The sequence below is a fragment of the Eleutherodactylus coqui genome, chromosome 12 (assembly GCF_035609145.1).
Source record: "Eleutherodactylus coqui strain aEleCoq1 chromosome 12, aEleCoq1.hap1, whole genome shotgun sequence".
NCBI lineage: Eukaryota > Metazoa > Chordata > Amphibia > Anura > Eleutherodactylidae > Eleutherodactylus > Eleutherodactylus coqui.
The window spans coordinates 88,581,547-88,603,072 of NC_089848.1; the positions used below are offsets into that span (position 1 = coordinate 88,581,547).

At 44.8% G+C, this 21,526-nt stretch overlaps 1 protein-coding gene across 2 annotated transcripts; it reads right to left on the minus strand.

Annotated features, from left to right (window-relative positions):
- Positions 1 to 224: 224 nt before the first annotated feature.
- Positions 225 to 21,526, minus strand: CMBL (carboxymethylenebutenolidase homolog). 2 transcript variants are annotated; one of them, XM_066584984.1, is made up of 6 exons: positions 21,234 to 21,526; positions 6,587 to 6,809; positions 4,947 to 5,054; positions 3,324 to 3,466; positions 2,001 to 2,092; positions 225 to 544 (listed from the first exon to the last, which is right to left on the minus strand). In XM_066584984.1, the coding sequence occupies exons 2-6, from the start codon at positions 6,799 to 6,801 to the stop codon at positions 362 to 364; spliced, it is 741 nt and encodes a 246-aa protein (XP_066441081.1). In that variant the 5' UTR covers positions 6,802 to 6,809; positions 21,234 to 21,526; the 3' UTR covers positions 225 to 361. The 2 variants fall into 2 exon arrangements, with proteins under 2 accessions (XP_066441081.1, XP_066441082.1); XM_066584985.1 differs by lacking the exon at positions 21,234 to 21,526 and adding an exon at positions 8,840 to 8,958.

Here is a 21,526-nt window from a genome sequence, read left to right on the forward strand (position 1 = left end):
CTGACAGTAGGTCATCAATAGTTTACAATTGGACAACCCCTTTATACAATATGTCAGTATCCTCTTCTCCTATCAGGTCCTCCTTTAGTTTGGTCAAGCCTCATACTTCCCTAGACTGTAACCGGCTGGAGAATATGTTGACCCCTTATAAATGAAGGATTTCTGTATTCTCATATACTGCGGCTGCAGGCTATTTGTAGATAAATAAAAGGTAATGAGTCGAATGGAAATTAACTCTTTATTTGCTACAAATTAGTTATTCAAGCATTGTTTGATCCTATATAAGCGACTCCTCCTCTCGTTAAAACATGTCCTTTTCATGCTTGTATCCCTACCCTACTTCTAGTATTCGTACTGTAGACTAGTTTACATACTTCTTCAGCCACTCAAGCATGTCCTTCCTTGCTTCTAGAATATATGGCTTGTCATCAGGGTTGATATCTTCTTTCTTCCTGTGGGCAAACCCATGAGTTTGCTTTGGAAATACTTTAACTTTATAGTCAGCCGTGCAATGCTTCTTCAGATTTTGATCCAGGGATGTAACCTGCAAAAGAGGAAAAATCTAGAACAATGTTTCCAAACTCCAGTCCCCATGACCCCTCAACAGGTCAGGATTTCTATAGCACAGGTGATGTACGTGCCTCATACATTGCTCTGTGTTTTGTCTATAGGGCATCCTCAAATCATGACCTTTTGTTGGTCTTAAGGTTTGGAGTTTAGGAAACCCTGATCTAGAACATGGCCAACCTCCTGTTCCAATGAAGTCTCTTAAGGCTGAGCACTGGCGTCTTACCCAAGGATAAAAAGCATAAAATTGATGACATTGCTTTAAAACAAGTGGCACCCGTGCTGTGTTCCTTGGCACAGTTTTTGGACCTAGGTGACCCTTTGCGTGCCTTCTCTTGTTTTCAGTGACACCTTTGTGTTACGATTGATCCCCCCTACACCACTGTACACTATATTGACCAATGTTTGGGGAGGAACACAGTGTGCCCCAGATGTGTAACTGCATTCCCAGACTGTATTAACCGTCCTGGGAGCGGGGTACTTCCCACAACAGGACGTACCGGTACGTCATCGGGATAGCGCGAGGTCAGTCATGATCTCGCGCTATCCTGCAGCCGGAGCCGGCTGTCAGTCACAGCCGGCGTCCCGCTGCAACAGCCGGGGGCATCGGAGATGCGCACCCCGCTGTTAACCCCTTCCCTGCCGCGATCTAAGTAGATCGCGGCAGGGAAAGAGTTCACAGAGGGACGGCTCTCGCAATGTCATCGCGAGAGCCTGGCCTGTCACCATGGCAACAGGACGCCAGACACTGGCGTCCTGTATTGCCTATGATCGCTGTATAAGCGATAAGGCATGGCAGAGCAGTAGCTCTGCCATGCCTTATGACAGCGATCATAGGCACAGTGCTGCAAGTCCCTCAGAGGGACTCAAATAGTGTAAAAGAAAATAAAAATGTAAAAAAAACACCTTTTTTATACTTTTTCTAATATTAGCATAAAAAAAGGTAAAAAAAAAATTAAAACCCCACATATTGGGTATTGATGCGTCCGTAACGACGTGTACAAAAAGTTGAACATGCTTTTTATTTTGTACAACAAAAAGCGTAAAAAAAACGCTAAAAAACAGAGGCAAAATGCTAATTTAAAAAAAAAAAAAAAAAAAAAATCTTTGTCAGAATTGATGCGTTTTCTCTCCCTATTATCATGAAAAAAAATAATGAAAGTTTTACGATATAGTCTATGTACCCAAAAGTTGCAATGATAAAAACTACAGCTTGCCACGCAAAAAACAAGCCCTTATACGGCCGCATCGATGGAAAAATAAAAAAGTTATGGCTTTTGAAAAATGGAGATGGAAAAATACCAAAAATTGCTTGGTCCTCAACGCCAAAATAGGCCGTGTCATTAAGGGGTTAATGGTAATAAAAACTGGTTCCACTAATCGCTCATCACTAGTCTACAATGGTTTCCCTCTTATATAACAACGGTTCTTACCTGTTCAAGCGGTATGACAAAATCATTTTCAGCAAAAATGAACAACGTTGGGCCAAGCAACTGATACTTCTCACGGTCTTCACGGACTAAACCTGGGAAGAAAAAGACTGAAATCAAAGAAGCATTCTAACCTCCGAGCTATGGTGCTTCTATCTGTAATCGAGAAAGGTACTGTGCCAAGCAACACCACGCACGCGGTATGTGATGTCGGCCGTCACATGTGCTCATCGTATGGGACCTTGGATAGCTTATTTTTAAAATCCTCTGTTTCCTCCAGCTGGGAAGAGTTAATAACGCTGCTATTAATACAAGTTATGGCAGGGCAGCCTCCATAGACCACTAATGGGTCCACTTGGGAAACTTTGATGTAGTTATCCGCAGCTGTGGTACTCAGGCAGAATCAAAAGGAAGTTGCAAAATTGTCTCCCCAAACTCTGTAGAAACATGCACATACCTGAATAGTGTGAACATGGCCTAAAGGTCCAACACAAATTTTTTTTTCATCTGAACCTGCCAACTATGGCCGGGCCCGATGACTTACTAATGTGTACGGTGACGGCTCAACTCGTCCCGGATAGATGATGTCGAGAGAAAAAAAGGATCAGAGATGTTGAATTTCAACAACTGAGCCATTTGTTCCCCAGGAGAGTTCCCCGACACCAGAGCTGTCAAGCTGTAGCTTACCTCCCTAAACACACAAACGTTCACCTAACGGTGCTTTTACATGGAACGATTATCGTTCGGATTACCCCGATCCAGCGAGAATGGTTTAGTGTAAATGCATGCACAGACTGAACAACAAGCAAGAAGATTTCACTTCTGGTTCTTTGTTCAGTTTCTGCATCGTTCCGTGTAAACAAGCAGTCGGTCACTTATGAGCAACTGCCTGCTTACTGTGAATGGAGGTGAGCAGGCCATAATAATCCGCACCTCCGTTGTGTCGGCAATGCTGATTCCAGTGTAAAAGCACAGGAACAATTATCGTTGGGACAACCTGTCGGGTATCTGTTGCCCGACAGATAGTCCCGTGTAAAAAAAAAACCCCTAAGCTGAACACTGGTGTGAAGGAAGCCGGAGGGAACAGCTCTCGCAAATCTGTCCAACAGTTGTTGAAGCTGTATGGGCACTTTAAATCCACTGTGATGATACATGGCACAAAGTTCAAGGAGGGCATTAGATACCTTTTATTTGGTTGTATGTTTTATCTGAAACATTCAACACTATTATGATGTTAAGTATATATATATATATATATATATATATATATATACATTTCTAAACATGTGCGCAATGCGGTAGATACATTTATATGAGATAAGTCACCATAGAATGCCACTCCAGCCTTTAGTTCCGGATACTTTAGCATGAGATAATGGGTTACAGAACCACCCCAGCAAAATCCAATCGCTCCAATACTAGTTGCGTGGTACTGCTCCTTTAAATATTTCAGCAGAACGTCAACCTCTCTGAAAAATAAAAAAATGTAAAAAGTTAAATATGGAAGGCAGAAAACCTAACTTTTTAAAAATCTTTAAAGGAGTTGTGCCATGATTGACTTTTATCACCCATCCATAGGATAGCTGATGAAAGATTGATTGTGGGGACCACCTACCAATCCTGAGAATGGGGGTCTCGTGTCCCCTTCTTCTCATCACTGTGGGATTGCTGAACCAACCCACAGTGATGTATGTAACATTGCCCTCCCCCACCCCATTCATTTCAATAGGGCTGGTGGAAATAGTCGACCGTCGGCCTCATTGAAATGAAAGACATGGAGAAGTGCTTCATTCCATCTGACATCACTGCGGGCTGGGTCAACGATCCTGCAGTGACAAGAGTAGGGGAACACGAGCCCCCATCCTTGGGATCAGTGAGGGTCCCAGCGGTGAGACCCCAGCGATCAGTCTTCTATCCCCGATCCTGTGCCTAGGTGATAAGCTTCAGTCGTTAGACGACCCCCTTTAATTCCCTACTTACTACGGTAAAGCTCGCTGCTGCTTGCGATTTTCTCGTGTGTTTCTCTTGCGATAGACTATAGGAATTTCCAATCTTAAAACCGCATCGCATGAAGATCGCAAGTTTGCGCTTTGCGATGCGATAAAAAGGAGGTTCCATAGGGAAACATTGGAGGAAAAAACAAAACTAAATGCAGATAGGACATCCCGCGATTTTTTTTCATTAAAAACTGCAAATGTGAATAAAACCATTGAAAATCATTAGTTTTATAATTCTGCATTTTCACTCATTCTTGCATCGCGTGAAAATCGCACGATTTTAAACACAAATATGAAGGTACCCATAAAGGGACACTCCGACGCAAACATATTTTTCTGCCTCCCGCCCTTCCCCCCTCACCTGATTGTCCATCACACTCTAGACTTCTCCTATGTATATTGCAGTCACTTCTATGCAGTGCAGACTCTTGTCTAATGCTTCTCAGGCACCATATTTTTTTAATGGTTGTTTTTGGGTTGTGCCTAGTATTGCAGCTTAACCCCTTAGTGACCGCCCTATAGTGTTTTTATGTCCTGCCGTTGCAGGACATATATGAAGGGAGATTGCGCGTTGATCTCCCTCCATACATCGCGGGTGTCGGCTGTTTATTACAGCTGACACCCGCGGGTAACAGCTCCAATGAGCTGCGCGGCTCATCGGGGCTGTTAACCATTTAAATGCCACTATGAATTCTGACAGCGGCATTTAAATCCTGCGACCAATGTTCAGGGGTTCCGTACGACCTCCTGGGATGAGATCGTAAGGAGCCATGTGAGTGTCATGGCAGCCAGTGGCTTTCTGAAAGGCCCCAGGGCTGTCATGGCAGAATGCCTATCAAGCTATCCCCGTGGGTGACTTGATAGACTGCCTGTCAGATATCTTAGATGTGTAATATTTATCTATCTATCCATCCATCCATCCATCGCAGCCTCTTTATACATCCCCACTTACTTGTATGTGTTACTGGCTTGTCTGCTTTCAATCCATTTTGGAAAATTAGCAAAATCATCGTTTGGGTTCCATGGTTCCTGGCCCACAAAAAAGTCACCCACGACAGCGCTATAAACATTATAGAAAGGAAACATTAAAGTGTTTTGGGTAATATTTGAGTACAAAAACCTGATTTTAAGTAAATAAAGTGATTTGTACTTTTGCTAGTTATCACATGGGCCATTGTATTAAAACAAGCTAAAACAAAGTGCATTGATCACTTAAAGGGGTTTTCCAGGCTCATCAGGACAGGTCAATAACAGTTGATCGTCTGGGGTCCGCTACTTGGGACCTTAGCCGATCAGCGCCAAAACACAGCATACAACAGGCGCAAGTCTCACTGATAATTAGCAGCACTGGCCATTACTTGGGGATCACAGATATCTGTTTCCACTGTGAAACCCGTTGTTTTGGTGCTTACAGCAGGCACACAAACAACGGATTGGCCAGTATCCTGCGCAGCAGACCCCGGACGATCAACTGTTGACGACCGGTCCTGAAAACCCCCTTTCAAGTTTTAGGGGGAACACCGTGACAGTTCATTTTAGCCTTTTATAATGTTATGTTTTTAAGTTTCACCAGTAAATAGGAGAAAAAAAATCACATCTCTGGTTCCTAAGTGAGCAGATTATTCGTGTTAGCCGTTGAGTCGTTCACTGCCCTTGGTGACCCTATGGCCCCCTGTCCACGGGCGATGCGAAGTTCCGCGGCAGATCTCTGCCACGGGAGCCGCTGCCCGGGAGCAGGAGCCACCGCTGATTCTCCACCGGTCAGCCCTATCTGATAGATAGGCTGGCCACAGAGAATCGGGGCAATTCACAGCATGCTGCGAATTGCCTGCGGCGAGCGGGAATCGCAATGATTCTTCGCTCATGGACAGGTGCCGGCGCTTTCCATAGCAATGCTATGGGAAGCGTCAGCCGGCGTGATTCTCTGGTGGTTTACCGCCGGCGAAATCACGCCCGTGGACAGGCACCCTAAAGACTCCTTCTATGTTTTTGGTTTTGCACTACTTCGTTCAGTTGTGTGATATCGATGCCAGTATCAGCTCTGACCGTATCAGCCATCATGTCCTTTGGTGGCCGGGTCTTCTTCTGCCACTGATCTATCCAAGCATTATAGATTTTTCTAGCGACTCTGCTCGCACTACATGGCCAAAATATGTCGGTCTGGTCATCTTGCCCTCAAGTAATATATCGGGTCTTACACATTTCAGGACTTCCTTGTTTGTTACTCTCGCCGTCCAGGACATACGCAGCAGCTTTCGCCAGCACCACAGCTCTAACGCATCAAGCCTTAACGCTTTCCAATCTAATTTGTATCCTGGTTTTCCTAGGGGCCATAGTCTTTTTCTGCCATTATACAACAGCGCTATCTGCTGGCTAAAGCCAGTACTGCATGAGGTGACACGTTGGATAGGCTCCGACAGCAGAGAGGCTGGCAATATACAGTAAGAGAACGCCGGCGGACGTCTTCCAACATCGGAGCTGTACAGCCTTAAATCATAATATCTTCAGACGTCAGACAGTGGATTGGAAAGAGTTAATTACACTTGTACAATCTTTACTGTTGTAGTAATTTGTAATGAGAACATCACTTACATGTATCCGTGCGAAGCAAGAAGATCTGCGATACTTCTTGTGTTTGAAAGCGTCCATCCAAAAATATCTTGAACCACAATGATGGCTTTATTAGTGCTAGTTTTTGGTACGGAGATGTAAGCTTTCATATGTTCGATCTGAATCTCCTTCCCAAGTCCTTCATAGTCCAATTGATCCCCCAGCTCACAGGGACACGGCTGTGCCTCATTTGCCATTGGAAAACCTGAAAGAAAGATGCATTTTTGATATTACCATACTTGTAAAACTGTATTAGAGGGTCTGTATACAGCTATACACTATTACAGCCTACAGAGAAACTTTATTCTAGGTCCAATTCACACTTCCATCGCTTGATTCGTTTATCTACAGAGATAGTATAAAAGATAGTGATGTGTATTCCATAAAAAACAGCTAAAATGCCTCTTCTTCAGTGGCAAAGGGAATAAAAATAAAAGGAATGATAAACAAAACCATCGCCGGCATTTAAAAATCATTGCCGCACTGACTCGCAAGTCTTCCGTCCCGGAAATCCACATGTGTATGAGACCTAAATAGTTGACTGGCTTGATCCAAGCCAACTCCGTTGCTGGCGGTTGTCAGCTGTCAAAACTTTTGATAGTTTCCGGGTATGAAGTGGACTCGGCTTACAAGCCTGCTCCATACACTCCTTCTGACTGCATGACATATATTTAGATGATGGGGAGGTCTTTGATATTTACTTGATTGGCCAGTGAGAGTCATTGATATAATTGGTTGTGTGCACATGAGGACTGACACTGTCTCTGGCCATTATAGGACTATTAGCCTGCATTTTCAAGAGTTTTCCTTTTTTCAGACTCTATCTCTAATTTTCAGTTAGCTGCTGCAACATCTATGTGAAAATCTCTCCCTCCTCCTCCATAGACTTCTCTGGGCAGCATGAGTCATCACTGTCCTTCACTTCTTGTTCTCAGTCTTGTTATCTGTTACTACAGACTGAATTCACTTGAGAATAGGCAGCAGATAGCAAATAAGAAGGAAGGGAGACCCCTTCCCCAGTGGCCAGGAACTTTAGGCCGGCTGTCCACGGGCAGTGCGATATACCACCGTGGATTTCCACTGTGGGAGCCACCAAAGGGGAGCATTATGCCACCGCAATTAACCTATCATTATGATGGGTTCATCGCGACACGCTACGATTTTTAGACGCGAGCGGAAAATGGCTCATCTACATCGGGCGGCTTTTTCCATAGTTATACTATGGAAAGCGTCTATTGCGCTACCTGCGGATTATTGCCGCGGGTAACACAGTGAAATATCGCTCGTGGACAGGAGGCCTTAAAGGGATTTTTCAGCACAAAAACCTCATTTGCAGTAAATAAAGCAATTAGCATTTTTGCTAGTTATCACCATTGACTAGCATATTCACACAAGTTGTCTCCAAGTGCCGTGACCACCGTGTTTCTCCGAAAATAAGACAGAGTCTTATATTAATTTTTGTTCAAAAAGGTTTAACTTTTTTACATGTATAGCTGCCTGGACACTATTTAAATTGACTTTTTCAATTAACTGTTAGCAGGGCTTAATTTTGGAGTAGGGCTTATATTTCAAGCATCCTCAAAAAACCTGAAAAATCATTTTGCATCCTCAAAAATTCTGGAAAATCATGCTATGTCTTATTCTCAGGGTATGTCTTATTTTCAGGGAAACAGGGTAGTGTCATATAGTATTTAAATAATGACAGCTACGATATTTAGTGTCCTCGGTGCGCAGGGCAGCATAAACTCCAAGTACGGTTCTGCTTACATGTCTGATGCCATCATTATCTTGCCAGCTTCAGCAAGATTGGATGCTATATTCTAAATACAAACAGTGTCTATATGATACCAGGGAAACCTCTTGAAAAGACCGCCTCTTTATCCAGACTAGATTTCCTGTTCAGTTCCACCATACATTATGCCTACTGGCCATTCACTTTGAGAACTGCACTAGACGACCACTTTTCTGCCCAATACAGTTTTGGTTGGTCTTCTCAAAGAGGGTATAGTATACTGCTAGGTCTATAGATTGAGGCAGTTTACTTCTGGCCATGGTAGCAGATTAGTACAGGTCAGCAGGACGGATCTGATTGAGTTGTACAGTAGATTCACGGATTGCACAATTAGTCTGCACACGCACAGTAATGTGATAAGCCAGACTTTAATGAAGGGAATACATGAATAAAACCTATAAAATGCGGGAAAATGCCTAAATGGCAAAAACACAAGACAGTACCTTAAAGAGACAATCACTTAGCTTCGGGGATCCAGGAAAGCTTCTGATCTGTGCACCAACGCTGGGATACAATCAATGAGAGTTGTACAGTTTCTAGACGACTGTTAATGTTTTACAGCAGCCGTGACTTTCAGGGAGATTGCTGGTTATACCTAGGTTGTTTTTAAGAGAATTAACCAATCACGTGTAAAACGTACCCAAACCCCACCCCATTTATTGTTTCATAATCAGCCTCAATCGGTTTGCACAAGTACACTTTTATATGTTTTGTATAATGATAACCTTTCATAGCACATTCCACAAAGGTCTGACCCACTGATATTAATACATGTTAGACTCATAGAATGGTAGAATGGAAGGGACCTCCAGGGTCATCGGGTCCAACCCCCTGCTCAGTGCAGGATTTACTAAGTCATCTCAGACAGACATTTGTCCAGCCTTTGTTTGAACACTTCCATTGAAGGAGAACTCACCACCTCCCATGGTAACCTGTTCCACTCATTGATCACCCTTACTGTCAGAAAGTTTTTTCTTATATCTAATTTCCGTCTCTTCCCTTTCAGTTTCATCCCATTCCTTCTAGTCTTTCCTTGTGCAAATGAGAATAGGGCTGATCCCTCTGCACTGTGACAGCCCTTCAGATATTTGTAGACAGCTATTAAGTCTCCTCACGGCCTTCTTTTTTGTAAGCTAAATGTTCCCAGATCATTTAAGAGTTCTTATAGGACATGATTTGCAGACTGCTCACCATCTTGGTAACTGTTTTCTGAACTTACTCCATTTTGTCTATGTCTTTTTTAAATTGAGGTGCCCAGAACTGGACACAGTATTCCAGATGAGGTCTGACTGAGGAAGAGTAGAGGGAGATAATTACCTCACGTGATCTAGACTCTCCGCTTCTCTTAATACTTCCCAGAATTGTGTTTGCCTTTTTTGCTGCTGCATCACACTGTTGACTCACGTTCAGTCTGTGATCTATTGGTATATCCAAGTCTTTTTCACATGTGCTGCTGCTTAGCTCAATTTCTCCCATTCTGTATGTGCTTTTTTTCATTTTTCAATTCTGCATTAAAAGCCACGTTTACCCATGCAAATTCCAGCAGTGTGAAGGAGCTCTCATACATCTGAAACATGTTTGGGCTTGGGATGGAGGTCTGCTTTTTAAAGTTCTCCAACAAGGGTGCTTTCATATGGGCGCAATGCTTCCTCCAGGTGCAGCAGAATTTGCAGTAGCAGAAATGCATACGGTTAACTGTGGAATTCAGGCATTCAACCGCAACCAAAGAGGGATCACGTGGACCAGGCTTAGGGGGAATGCACATTGGTGGATTTGAATTGCCGAATTTGGAGTAGGCAACCATCTCCGGATTCTGCAGCAAATACCGCCCATAACATGCAATGCAAAAATAATTCTTCGTGCACATGAGCGGAAACCAAGGGTGATTTCACATCTGCGCTCAGGGGTTCCAGTTTTGTGATCTGTTCATGGAATTTCCTGGCCAAACAGCTCCGTCAAGCTGCCCCCATTGACTAGAACGCTGTCCGTTCATTTTCTACTCAGCCGCCTGGCTTTTTGCCAGAAGAAGAAGCACTACATGCAGCGCTTTTTGTTCTGGTAGTTTATGCTGGATCTGCAACCGGTGGTTCCAACGCAGATGTGAAAACATCCAAATTTTGCCAGAAAAAGTGCGCCAACTATTCAGAATTGAAAATAGCTTAAATCTACCTTCAATTCTGCAGAAACCCGTACAGTTAACTGTGGATTTTAGGCATTCAACCGCGACCAAAGATGGATCACGTGGACCAGGCTTAGGGTGAATGTACACGGGCAGATTTGAATTACGGAAATCCAGAGCGGGCGACCGCCTTCGGATTCTGCAGCAAATACCGCCCATGCAAAAATAATTCTTTGTGTACTAGAGTGGAAACCCATTGCGGTTTCATCTCGTAAATGAAAAATCACAGCATGCTCCATTTTCTTGCGGATTCCACATGGATGGCTTCTATTGAAGTCAATGGAGGCTTCCAACCCGCGGCCCATCCGCAGTTGACATTGCGGATGGGTCGCAGATTTTGCGGGAAAAGGAGTTTAAAAAAAACAAAAAAAACTTTATTGTGAGTGTCGGCTGGCGAGCCAGGCGGAACATCCGCAGTACAGAAAGAAGAAAAGGAAAGCAAGTATGCGCAGACGTCGCTGCTGGGGCCAGATTCCAGGGCAGCTTGACACAGAGACATCACCCACTACCTGACTGCGGCTGGCACACCACAACAGAGTGTCCCTGTTTCGGGTAAAAAAAACAAAAAGGAGCATCCATTCTATTTGCCTAGCACTGTAACCTCTACCAGTAATGATGACAGCAAAGTTTTGGTACGGTGTTAGCCAGTAGAGCAAAATGTGATTGTTCCCAGCAAGAAAAAACAAGTAACCTTGTAGATATGATACCTTTTAATGGCTAACAAAAATACATGATGTTACAGTGTGCTTGCGAACCACTTAGGGTTCTTCTTCAGGCTTCAATGAAATAGATCCGAAGAGGCAAGCATCTTTATACACACTTATGACACACATACCTATGGCACAGATATGGATGTGATTGGTTTGAACTTCAAGGAATACTGCAACAGAAACATAGACATTTTTAACTAGGCACTGATAAGGAAGTGAAAGTTTATGGTTCCTGAATTAGTGTTAGGAGGTCACCAGGCCAGCAGTGTTATCTGTGCTATAGAGTTCTCTTACCTCCCATTCACCCATAAATCCTTGTGAAGAATTTAGCCCTGTATTGAATGTGTCAAAAGTTGTTATAAATTTATATTCCCAAATTCTTCTATGGCTTTGTGACTTGAAACCGCCCTTCATATCTACAAGATTAGGTGGTTTCTCTTGCTGGGAACAATCATATTTTGCTTACCAGTAAAGCATTGATAGCCTGTACCACCAACATACCACTAATATCTCTAGTGGGAAATCTGTAACAGAAGCTCCTAATGGAACCTCTGATGTGGACAAGGTCTAAGGAAGTTCAGAACTGACGCCTGTGATGAGTCCATTCATTTACATAATGTGCGCCTTATAATGCATTTTTATGTGTTTTTTTATATTTAATTAGTTTATGAGGTTTGATGGTTTTACAGTTTTCTCCTAGGTGTCTTATACTTTGGAGAATGATTACCCTCAGTCTGGAATTATACTGATAATTAACTCTACCAAAAAATCATTATCTTTGCTATGTAAACAGACATTTTAGATGCAAGTCAGAATGACATGACAATTTTTCAGCACATGCAGTCCCCCTAATTACCCTTTATTACTACCCCTGTGTTATTTCCTGAGTAGTACGTAGATCTACAATGCATTACAGTTCCCATAATTAAGGGATTCTCCAACTAGGGTTCTATTTTAAAGTTTAGATCCACTGCTAATAGGCATGTACTCACAAAACTGATTAGGCCAATGAGGTGTAAGGGGCAGCCCTAAAGGGTTAACGAGGCTGCTGTGTTAATGGGCAGTAAAATGTACCAAACGTTCCTCTAAAATTATTCTGTGTGCCAAAATTTGCACTAAGTTTAAAGAACTGAGCACGCCTAATAGACACTTGCTGATTGGATGAAGCTCCTAGATAAAGGGGACAATTTCTTGCTGTGCAACAAGAGAGGGTGTTATGCACTCAGGTGGAGGTGCTGCTAGAGAGCTGCTGAAGAGGGGCACAGTATTCTGCAGAGGGGCTGCTGAGAGAGGACAGCAGTTGCAGGATTGAGGACTAAGAGACTGGCACTACCGGAAGCTACAAGAGAGACTTTGACATGTCCCCAACCTGATGGGGCATCTGGACTATAACAGAGATCTAAGGGAGCTGTGGTAAAGTCACGCTCCTGACCTTGGACCAGCCTGGGTCATTAGTAGCAGTGATTCCCACTCCACAAACTGTAAGTGAGGCCGGCCTCCACCCAGATCTTAAACGCGAACACTGTAGGGACGTAGTTAGCAACCAACAGGCTTGTTGCATAGGAGAGAATTACTCCAAAGGAATTGAACTGTTTAGCAAAGTTCCATTGCTTGCGGTTATGGGCTGGGATAGTGATGCAGGAGCACAAGCCTACATAATAGAGACCCAGTAAATGGAGTTTGAATAGATTGCATTGATACTAATAGTGTGTCAACCCTTTAAAGATAGGCTTTGTGTTAAGTTATGAGATTTGTATTTTTGTTCAATGGTACTGATTTTTATACAGCGGAATTGTATAAAGGATGAGCAATCCTAGGATTTAGTTAATTAGCGTCAAGTTATCTCAGGACGAAAAAAAAGTTTAATTGCTCACTTGTTGCTATACCATTATTCGCTTACATTTCTTTATTCTTGAATAAATAGTGTATATTTTTAGTACTTTGTCTGCTGCATTGCATCCTGAATCTCCATCGTAACACTATCACCTGCGACAGAGAGAAGGGAGTAGGCCTAATCCTTGACAGTGCAGCATGCTGTATGGATCAAATTGGCTAGGGGCCTTTATGACGGGAAACCAACATGTCACATGTAGAGATGAGCGAACCTGCTCGTTTCGAGTAATTACTCGATCGAGCACCGCGATTTTCGAGTACTTCAGTACTCGGGTGAAAAGATTCGGGGGGCGCCGGGTGGCGGGGGGAGGCGTGGTGGCGCGGGGGGTAGCAGCGGGGAACATGGGGGAGCCCTCTCTCCCTCTCCCCCCCACTCCCCGCTGCAACCCCCCACTCACCCACGGCGCCCCCCGAATTTTTTCGCCCGAGTACGGAAGTACTCGAAAATCGCGGTATTCGGGTGAAAAAGGGGTGTGGCCAAGTACGTTCGCTCATCTCTAGTCACGTGTGATAACGGGACATGTGATCACTGTAGCTAATCACTGGCCGAAGTGAGTCGACGATTGGCTGCAGTGATCACATGTCTCTGGCGTTGATGATGTCATCGCTGGAGCCAGAAGTGAATATCAAGGAAGGACTAAGACACTAGCAGAATGGGAGTGAAGGGGGATCGGATGAGGTGAGGGTTTTTTTAGCAGCAGACTAGGCAGCTTTCATAAACTTCTTTGTCCCCTGATAACACCTTTAAATCCTTATATCACCTAGATATATGTGCGGAGAATAAAACAGAACAGGAAAAGAAGAAAGAAGGAAGACAGTAAAGGACTATGAGAAAAGGAGAAATGTCGTAGATTGATAGCCGCAACATGGAAGTCAGTCTGGGCTGACGTCACAATGTCAGCCAAGTCCATTTGACCGCGAAGTCAGCGCATGCCAGCACAAGTCATTTAGTGCTGGGCGCCGGCGTGTTAACATCAATCTGCCTGTTTGGTGTTTGGCGGGGAGGTGGTTTCACCAACCGGCCAATCAGCCATCATCAAAGTGTGTGTATATATATTATATTTATTATATTCTGTCTCTTTCTTTCAGAGGGCACTGGTTATTGCTCTGCATGGAATTCTGGTCTGGTCCGTGACGTCATGGTGTAACCATCTGTCAGATAAGTCCCGGGTCTGGATACAGTTTGATTGGTAGCATATCTGCTTCCTACTGTTGCTGTGACTACTGGTGTTAACATCTGTCTACTGTCTTCACCCTCTTAGCATCTAGGGACAGTCCCCAGGTAATATCGGTAGAGCCACCCTTGTTAGGGCAATCACCCTGCTTTTAGACAACCTTTCACACATTAGTGTGTTAGGGTGAGATTTTGTATTTTAGTTACATTATATACAGTTTTGTTATCCTAGTTTTCAACTTATGTGACTGTGTGTATATCCGTACTGTTGCACAACTACTGTGACTGATCTGGACTAGTTTTTTTGGCATCCAGCTCAGACGTAACAAGAACTTTGTCCCTACAGAGAGGTTGCAGCTCCATATACGAGGAGGGGTGGGGGGTTAGTTGGCTCGCCTCAAGTAGGCGTCTCCACTTTGTACAAATTGCTGGTGCAGCAATGAGAGCCAGCAGTGTTTAGGCTAAGAACTCTAATTTAATTCCCAAGTTGAAAACAAAATGACTCTATAACCGGTGTGAAAAGTTCATTTAAAAATAATACGGAAAACACACACAAGCAACGTGTTGCAAATCAAGCTGGACTTTAAGCACAGCCTCATGTTCCCAACTACTACGACGCACCTAGAATAGACCACCGTATACGTCTGTGCATACACTCAACAAAAAGCAATAACATCAATCGTAACATGAAACGGTGTATGGCACTTTTTACAAACGTTTGACATGTCAGAGGAACAAGCCAAAAGTTTAGATCAGTAGGTTCCGGCTGCAGAGAGATGAAGTGGCTGCAGCTCCCACCTGAGTGCTGTGCCCCTTCGGCTGGCTTTGTTACTTGCCAGCTCTTCTCAGCAGCTGAAGACGGACATATAACTTATATTGAAGATAGGATAAGAATAGAGATGAGCGAACGTACTCGTCTGAGCTTGATACTCGTTCGAGTATTAGCGTGTTCGAGATGCTCATTCCTCGTAACGAGCACCACGCGATGTTCAAGTTACTTTCACTTTCATCTCTGAGACGTTAGCGCGCTTTTTTGGCCAATAGAAAGACAGGGAAGGCATTACAACTTCCCCCTGCGACGTTCAAGCCCTATACCACCCCCCTGCAGTGAGTGGCTGGCGAGATCAGGTGTCACCCGAGTATATAAATCGGCCCCTCCTGCGGCTCGCCACAGATGCATTCTGACAGAGATCAGGGACAGTGCTGCTGGTGGCGGAGCTGCTATAGGGAGAGCGTTAGGAGTTATTTTAGGCTTCAAGAACCCCAACGGTCCTTCTTAGGGCCACATCTGACCGTGTGCAGTACTATTGAGGCTGCTTTTAGCAGTGTTGCACAATTTTTTTTTTGTATATCGGCCGTGCAGAGCATTGCGTCCGCAGTCTGCAGTCATTGTACAGAGTATAGGGCCAGTACTGGTGAGGCAGGGAAAGAGATATTCAGGCTATATAGGCAGTGGGCTTTTTCCAAAAAATTGATCGCCGTCATCCCGCCAGAGGGAAACAGTATACATTATATTATACGCTGCCTACAGTATCTATCTGCTGGGGGTAGTAGTCGTAATTAATACGCAGCTAAGCGTTACAGCAGGCTTGCGCAAAATTGTTTCCTGGATCTGCTGTCTCTGTTACATCAGCACCGTCATCCTGCCAGAGGGAAACAGTATACATTATATTATACGCTGCCTACAGTATCTATCTGCTGGGGGTAGTAGTCGTAATTAATACGCAGCTAAGCGTTACAGCAGGCTTGCGCAAAAGTGTTTCCTGGATCTGCTGTCTCTGTTACATGATCGCCGTCATCCCGCCAGAGGGAAACAGTATACATAATATTATACGCTGCCTACAGTATCTATCTGCTGGGGGTAGTAGTCCTAATTAATACGCAGCTAAGCGTTACAGCAGGCTTGCGCAAAATTGTTTCCTGGATCTGCTGTCTCTGTTACATGATCGCCGTCATCCCGCCAGAGGGAAACAGTATACATAATATTATACGCTGCCTACAGTATCTATCTGCTGTATCAGCTCAGCATTTAAAAAAAATAGAAGCAAAATACTTAAGGCCTACTACTGGCCTTTGGCCACTTGACTGCTTCTGCGCTGTGAATTCCACTAGCTCAGTCATACGCACCTACGTCTGACTACAGGCGTGCGCAAAATTGTTTCCTGGCTCTGCTGTGCGTTCCGTAAGGGAAGTCAGCCTCCAACCACAGGCCAATAAGCGGCACATTTAATTACAGCGTTCTGTTTCTGCGCTACTGGTAATACAGCATGCTGAGGGGTAGGGGTAGGCCTAGAGGACATGGACGCGGGCGAGGACGCAGAGGCCCAAGTCAGGGTGTGGGCACAGGCCGAGCTCCTGATCCAGGTGTATCGCAGCCGACTGCTGCGGGATTAGGAGAGAGGCACGTTTCTGGCGTCCCCACATTCATCTCACAATTAATGGGTCCACGCGGTAGACCTTTATTAGAAAATGAGCAGTGTGAGCAGGTTCTGTCGTGGATGGCAGAAAGTGCATCCAGCAATCTATCGACCACCCAGAGTTCTGCGCCGTCCACTGCTGCAACTCTGAATCCTCTGGCTGCTGCTCCTCCTTCCTCCCAGCCTCCTCACTCCATTACAATGACACATTTTGAGGAGCAGGCAGACTCCCAGGAACTGTTCCCGGGCCCCTGCCCAGAATGGCCAGCAATGGTTCCTCTCCCACCGGAGGAGTTTGTCATGACCGATGCCCAACCTTTGGAAAGTTCCCGGGGCACGGGGGATGAGACTGGGAACTTCCGGCAACTGTCTCAAGAGCTTTCAGTGGGTGAGGAGGACGATGACGATGAGACACAGTTGTCTATCACTCAGGTAGTAGTAATTGGAGTAAGTCCGAGGGAGGAGCGCACAGAGGATTCGGAGGAAGAGCAGCAGGACGATGAGGTGACTGACCCCACCTGGTTTGCTACGCCTACTGAGGACAGGTCTTCAGAGGGGTAGGCAAGTGCAGCAGCAGGGCAGGTTGGAAGAGGCAGTGCGGTGGCCAGGGGTAGAGGCAGGGCCAGACCGAATAATCCACCAACTGTTTCCCAAAGCGCCCCCTCGCGCCATGCCACCCTGCAGAGGCCGAGGTGCTCAAAGGTCTGGCAGTTTTTCACTGAGAGTGCAGATGACCAACGAACAGTGGTGTGCAACCTTTGTCGCGCCAAGATTAGCCGGGGAGCCACCACCACCAGCCTCACCACCACCAGCATGCGCAGACATATGATGGCCAAGCACCCCACAAGGTGGGACGAAGGCCGTTCACCGCCTCCGGTTTGCACTGCTGCCTCTCCCCCTGTGCCCCAACCTGCTACTGAGATCCAACCCCCCTCTCAGGACACAGGCACTACCGTCTCCTGGCCTGCACCCACACCCTTACCTCCGCTGTCCTCGGCCCCATCTACCAATGTCTCTCAGCGCACCGTCCAGCCGTCGCTAGCGCAAGTGTTGGAGCGCAAGCGCAAGTATGCCGCCACGCACCCGCACGCTTAAGCGTTTAACGTGCACATAGCCAAATTTATCAGCCTGGAGATGCTGCCGTATAGGGTTGCGGAAACGGAGGCTTTCAAAGGTATGATGGCGGCGGCGGCCCCGCGCTACTCAGTTCCCAGTCGCCACTACTTTTCCCGATGTGCCGTCCCAGCCCTGCACGACCACGTCTCCTGCAACTTTGTACGCGCCCTCACCAACGCGGTTACTGCCAAGGTCCACTTAACAACGGACACGTGGACAAGCACAGGCGGGCAGGGCCACTATATCTCCCTGACGGCACATTGGGTGAATTTAGTGGAGGCTGGGACAGAGTCAGAGCCTGGGACCGCTCACGTCCTACCCACCCCCAGAATTGCGGGCCCCAGCTCGGTGGTGGTATCTGCGGCGGTGTATGCTTCCTCCACTAAACCACCCTCCTCCTCCTCCTCCTACGCAACCTCTGTCTCGCAATCAAGATGTGTCAGCAGCAGCACGTCGCCAGCAGTCGGTGTCGCGCGGCGTGGCAGCACAGCGGTGGGCAAGCGTCAGCAGGCCGTGCTGAAACTACTCAGCTTAGGAGAGAAGAGGCACACGGCCCACGAACTGCTGCAGGGTCTGACAGAGCAGACCGACCGCTGGCTTGCGCCGCTGAGCCTCCAACCGGGCATGGTCGTGTGTGACAACGGCCGTAAGCTGGTGGCGGCTCTGCAGCTCGGCAGCCTCACGCACGTGCCATGCCTGGCCCACGTCTTTAATTTGGTGGTTCAGCGCTTTCTGAAAAGCTATCCACGCTTGTCAGACCTGCTCGGAAAGGTGCGCCGGCTCTGCGCACATTTCCGCAAGTCCCACACGGACGCTGCCACCCTGCGCACCCTGCAACATCGGTTTCATCTGCCAGTGCACCGACTGCTGTGCGACGTGCCCACACGGTGGAACTCTACGCTCCACATGTTGGCCAGGCTCTATGAGCAGCGTAGAGCTATAGTGGAATACTAACTCCAACATGGGCCTGGTTGGCAGACATCTGCCAGGTCCTTGGAAACTTTGAGGAGTCTACCCAGATGGTGAGCGGCGATGCTGCAATCATTAGCGTCACCTTTCCTCTGCTATGCCTCTTGAGAAGTTCCCTGCAAAGCATAAAGGCAGACGATGATGCATGAAGCCACTTCAATGTTACTTTTGTTCTTGAGAGCGTCAAAGATGGCTTTAAATGTGTTCTCCCAAATTCTTCTATGGCATTGAGATTGGAAGTTGCCTTTTACTATGTTAAGAGGCAACTTCAAATCTCAACACCAGAATTAACATTGCAAGTAGCTTCATGGGGCAGTATAATAGTAGTTCTATACTTGTACATAGGTGGCAGTATTATAATATTTCTATTCTTGTACATAGGGGGCGGTTTTACAGTAGTTACATTCTTATACACAGAAGGCAGTATTATAGTAGTTATATTCCTGTACATAGGGAGCAGTATTATAGTAGTTATATTCTTGTACATAGTGGGCAGTATTATAGTAGTTATATTCTTGTACATAGGGGGCAGTATTATAGTAGTTATATTCTTGTACATAGGGGCCAGGATTATAGTAGGTATATTCTTATACACAGAAGGCAGTATTATAGTAGTTATATTCTTGTACATAGGGAGCAGTATTATAGTAGGTATATTCTTGGACATAGGAGGCAGTATTATAGTAGTTATATTCTTGTACATAGGAGGCTGTATTATAGTAGTTATATTCTTGTACATAGGAGGCAGTATTATAGTAGTTATAGTCTTGTACATAGGAGGCTATATTATAGTAGTTATATTCTCGTACATAGGAGCAGTATTATAGTAGTTATATTCTTGTACATAGGGGGCAGTATTATAGTAGTTATATTCTTGTACATAGGGGGTAGTATTATAGTAGTTATATTCTTGTACATAAGAGGCAGTATTATAGTAGTTATATTCTTGTACATAGGAGGCAGTATTATAGTAGTTGTATTCTTGTACATGGGGGCAGTATTATAGTAGTTATATTCTCGTACATAGGAGGCAGTATTATAGTAGTTATAGTCTTGTACATAGGGGTAGTATTATAGTAGTTATATTCTTGTACATAGGGGCCAGTATTATAGTAGTTATATTCTTGTACATGGGGGGCAGTATTATAGTAGTTATATTCTTGTACATAGGAGGCAGTATTATAGTAGTTATATTTTTGTACATAGGGGGCAGTATTATAGTAGTTATATTCTCGTACATAGGAGGCAGTATTATAGTAGTTATAGTCTTGTACATAGGGGTTGTATTATAGTAGTTATATTCTTGTACATAGGGGCCAGTATTATAGTAGTTATATTCTTGTACATGGGGGGCAGTATTATAGTAGTTATATTCCTGTACATAGGAGGCAGTATTATAGTAGTTATATTTTTGTACATAGGGGGCAGTATTATAGTAGTTATATTCTTGTACATAGGGGGCAGTATTATAGTAGTTATATTCTTGTACATAGGGGGCAGTATTATAGTAGTTATATTCTTGTACATAGGAGGCAGTATTATAGTAGTTATATTCTCGTACATAGGAGCAGTATTATAGTAGTTATATATCTGCACATAGGGGGCAGTATTATAGTAGTTATATTCTTGCACATAGGGGGCAGTATTATAGTAGTTATATTCTTGTACATAGGAGGCAGTATTATAGTAGTTATAGTCTTGTACATAGGAGGCAGTATTATAGTAGTTATAGTCTTGTACATAGGGGCAGTATTATAGTAGTTATAGTCTTGTACATAGGAGGCAGTATTATAGTAGTTATAGTCTTGTGCATAGGAGGCAGTATTATAGTAGTTATATTCTTGTACATAGGGGGCTGTATTATAGTAATTATATTCTCGTACATAGGAGCAGTATTATAGTAGTTATAGTCTTGTACATAGGGGTAGTATTATAGTAGTTATATTCTCATACACAGGTGCAGTATAAGGATATGTTCACTCATAGTTGATTTACTGCAGATTTTGTCTGGGATATTGTGCAGATTTGCAGCAGATTTCACTCTTACCATTGGAATTCAATTGCAGGAGTGAAACCTGTTGCATATCTGCACCAAAATTGCCCTGGCCATGGTATATAAACACAAGGCAATGTCAACAAACTGAATGGTAGACCCTTACTGGCAAACATGCTCGTTTAACTATTTACATATCTTCCATTGACTTTAATGAGTTGTAACCTGCATCCCATTCACAATCCTCATTTAACAGTTAGATGAGAGCAGCTAAAAAGAATGAAAAGGCCTGAACAGCAAAGTTTATAAGGGACACATTTGTTTTGCTTATCTTTTCCTCCTTCTGCCCTCCCTTTTGCCGGCACTAATGATTTTCTCCTCAGTACCTGTGCAGGTGAGCTGCGGTCTGCAGCAGGACGAAGTTTGGATTTTGATTGGCGGGCTTAAAGCTCGGGATGAACAGGAGGCTTTAAAAAGGGCTGGAAATCACGCGTGGGTGCTTGTCTGAAGAAGAAACCAGCTGAGCAGCTTCACATAACCATGGATCAACTCAGGAGAGAGATGTGAGTCAAGGCTTTGTCCTGTGGAGAAGAGCAATGTCTGCAGATAGAGCCTGGATGCCTGTGAGCAGGAAGGAGTATGAGCCCAATCATGGGGAATCTCAGCTGGAGTCAGGAGT

Coding starts and splice junctions, on each gene's coding strand:
- CMBL (XM_066584984.1), bottom strand. CDS start 6,801: ATGGCAAATGAGGCACAGCCGTGTCCCTGTGAGCTGGGGGATCAATTG. Junction 5,055..6,586: donor CTTGCTTCGCACGGATACAT/GTAAGTGATGTT, acceptor TAATGTTTATAG/CGCTGTCGTGGGTGACTTTT. Junction 3,467..4,946: donor CAAGCCAGTAACACATACAA/GTAAGTGGGGAT, acceptor TTTATTTTTCAG/AGAGGTTGACGTTCTGCTGA.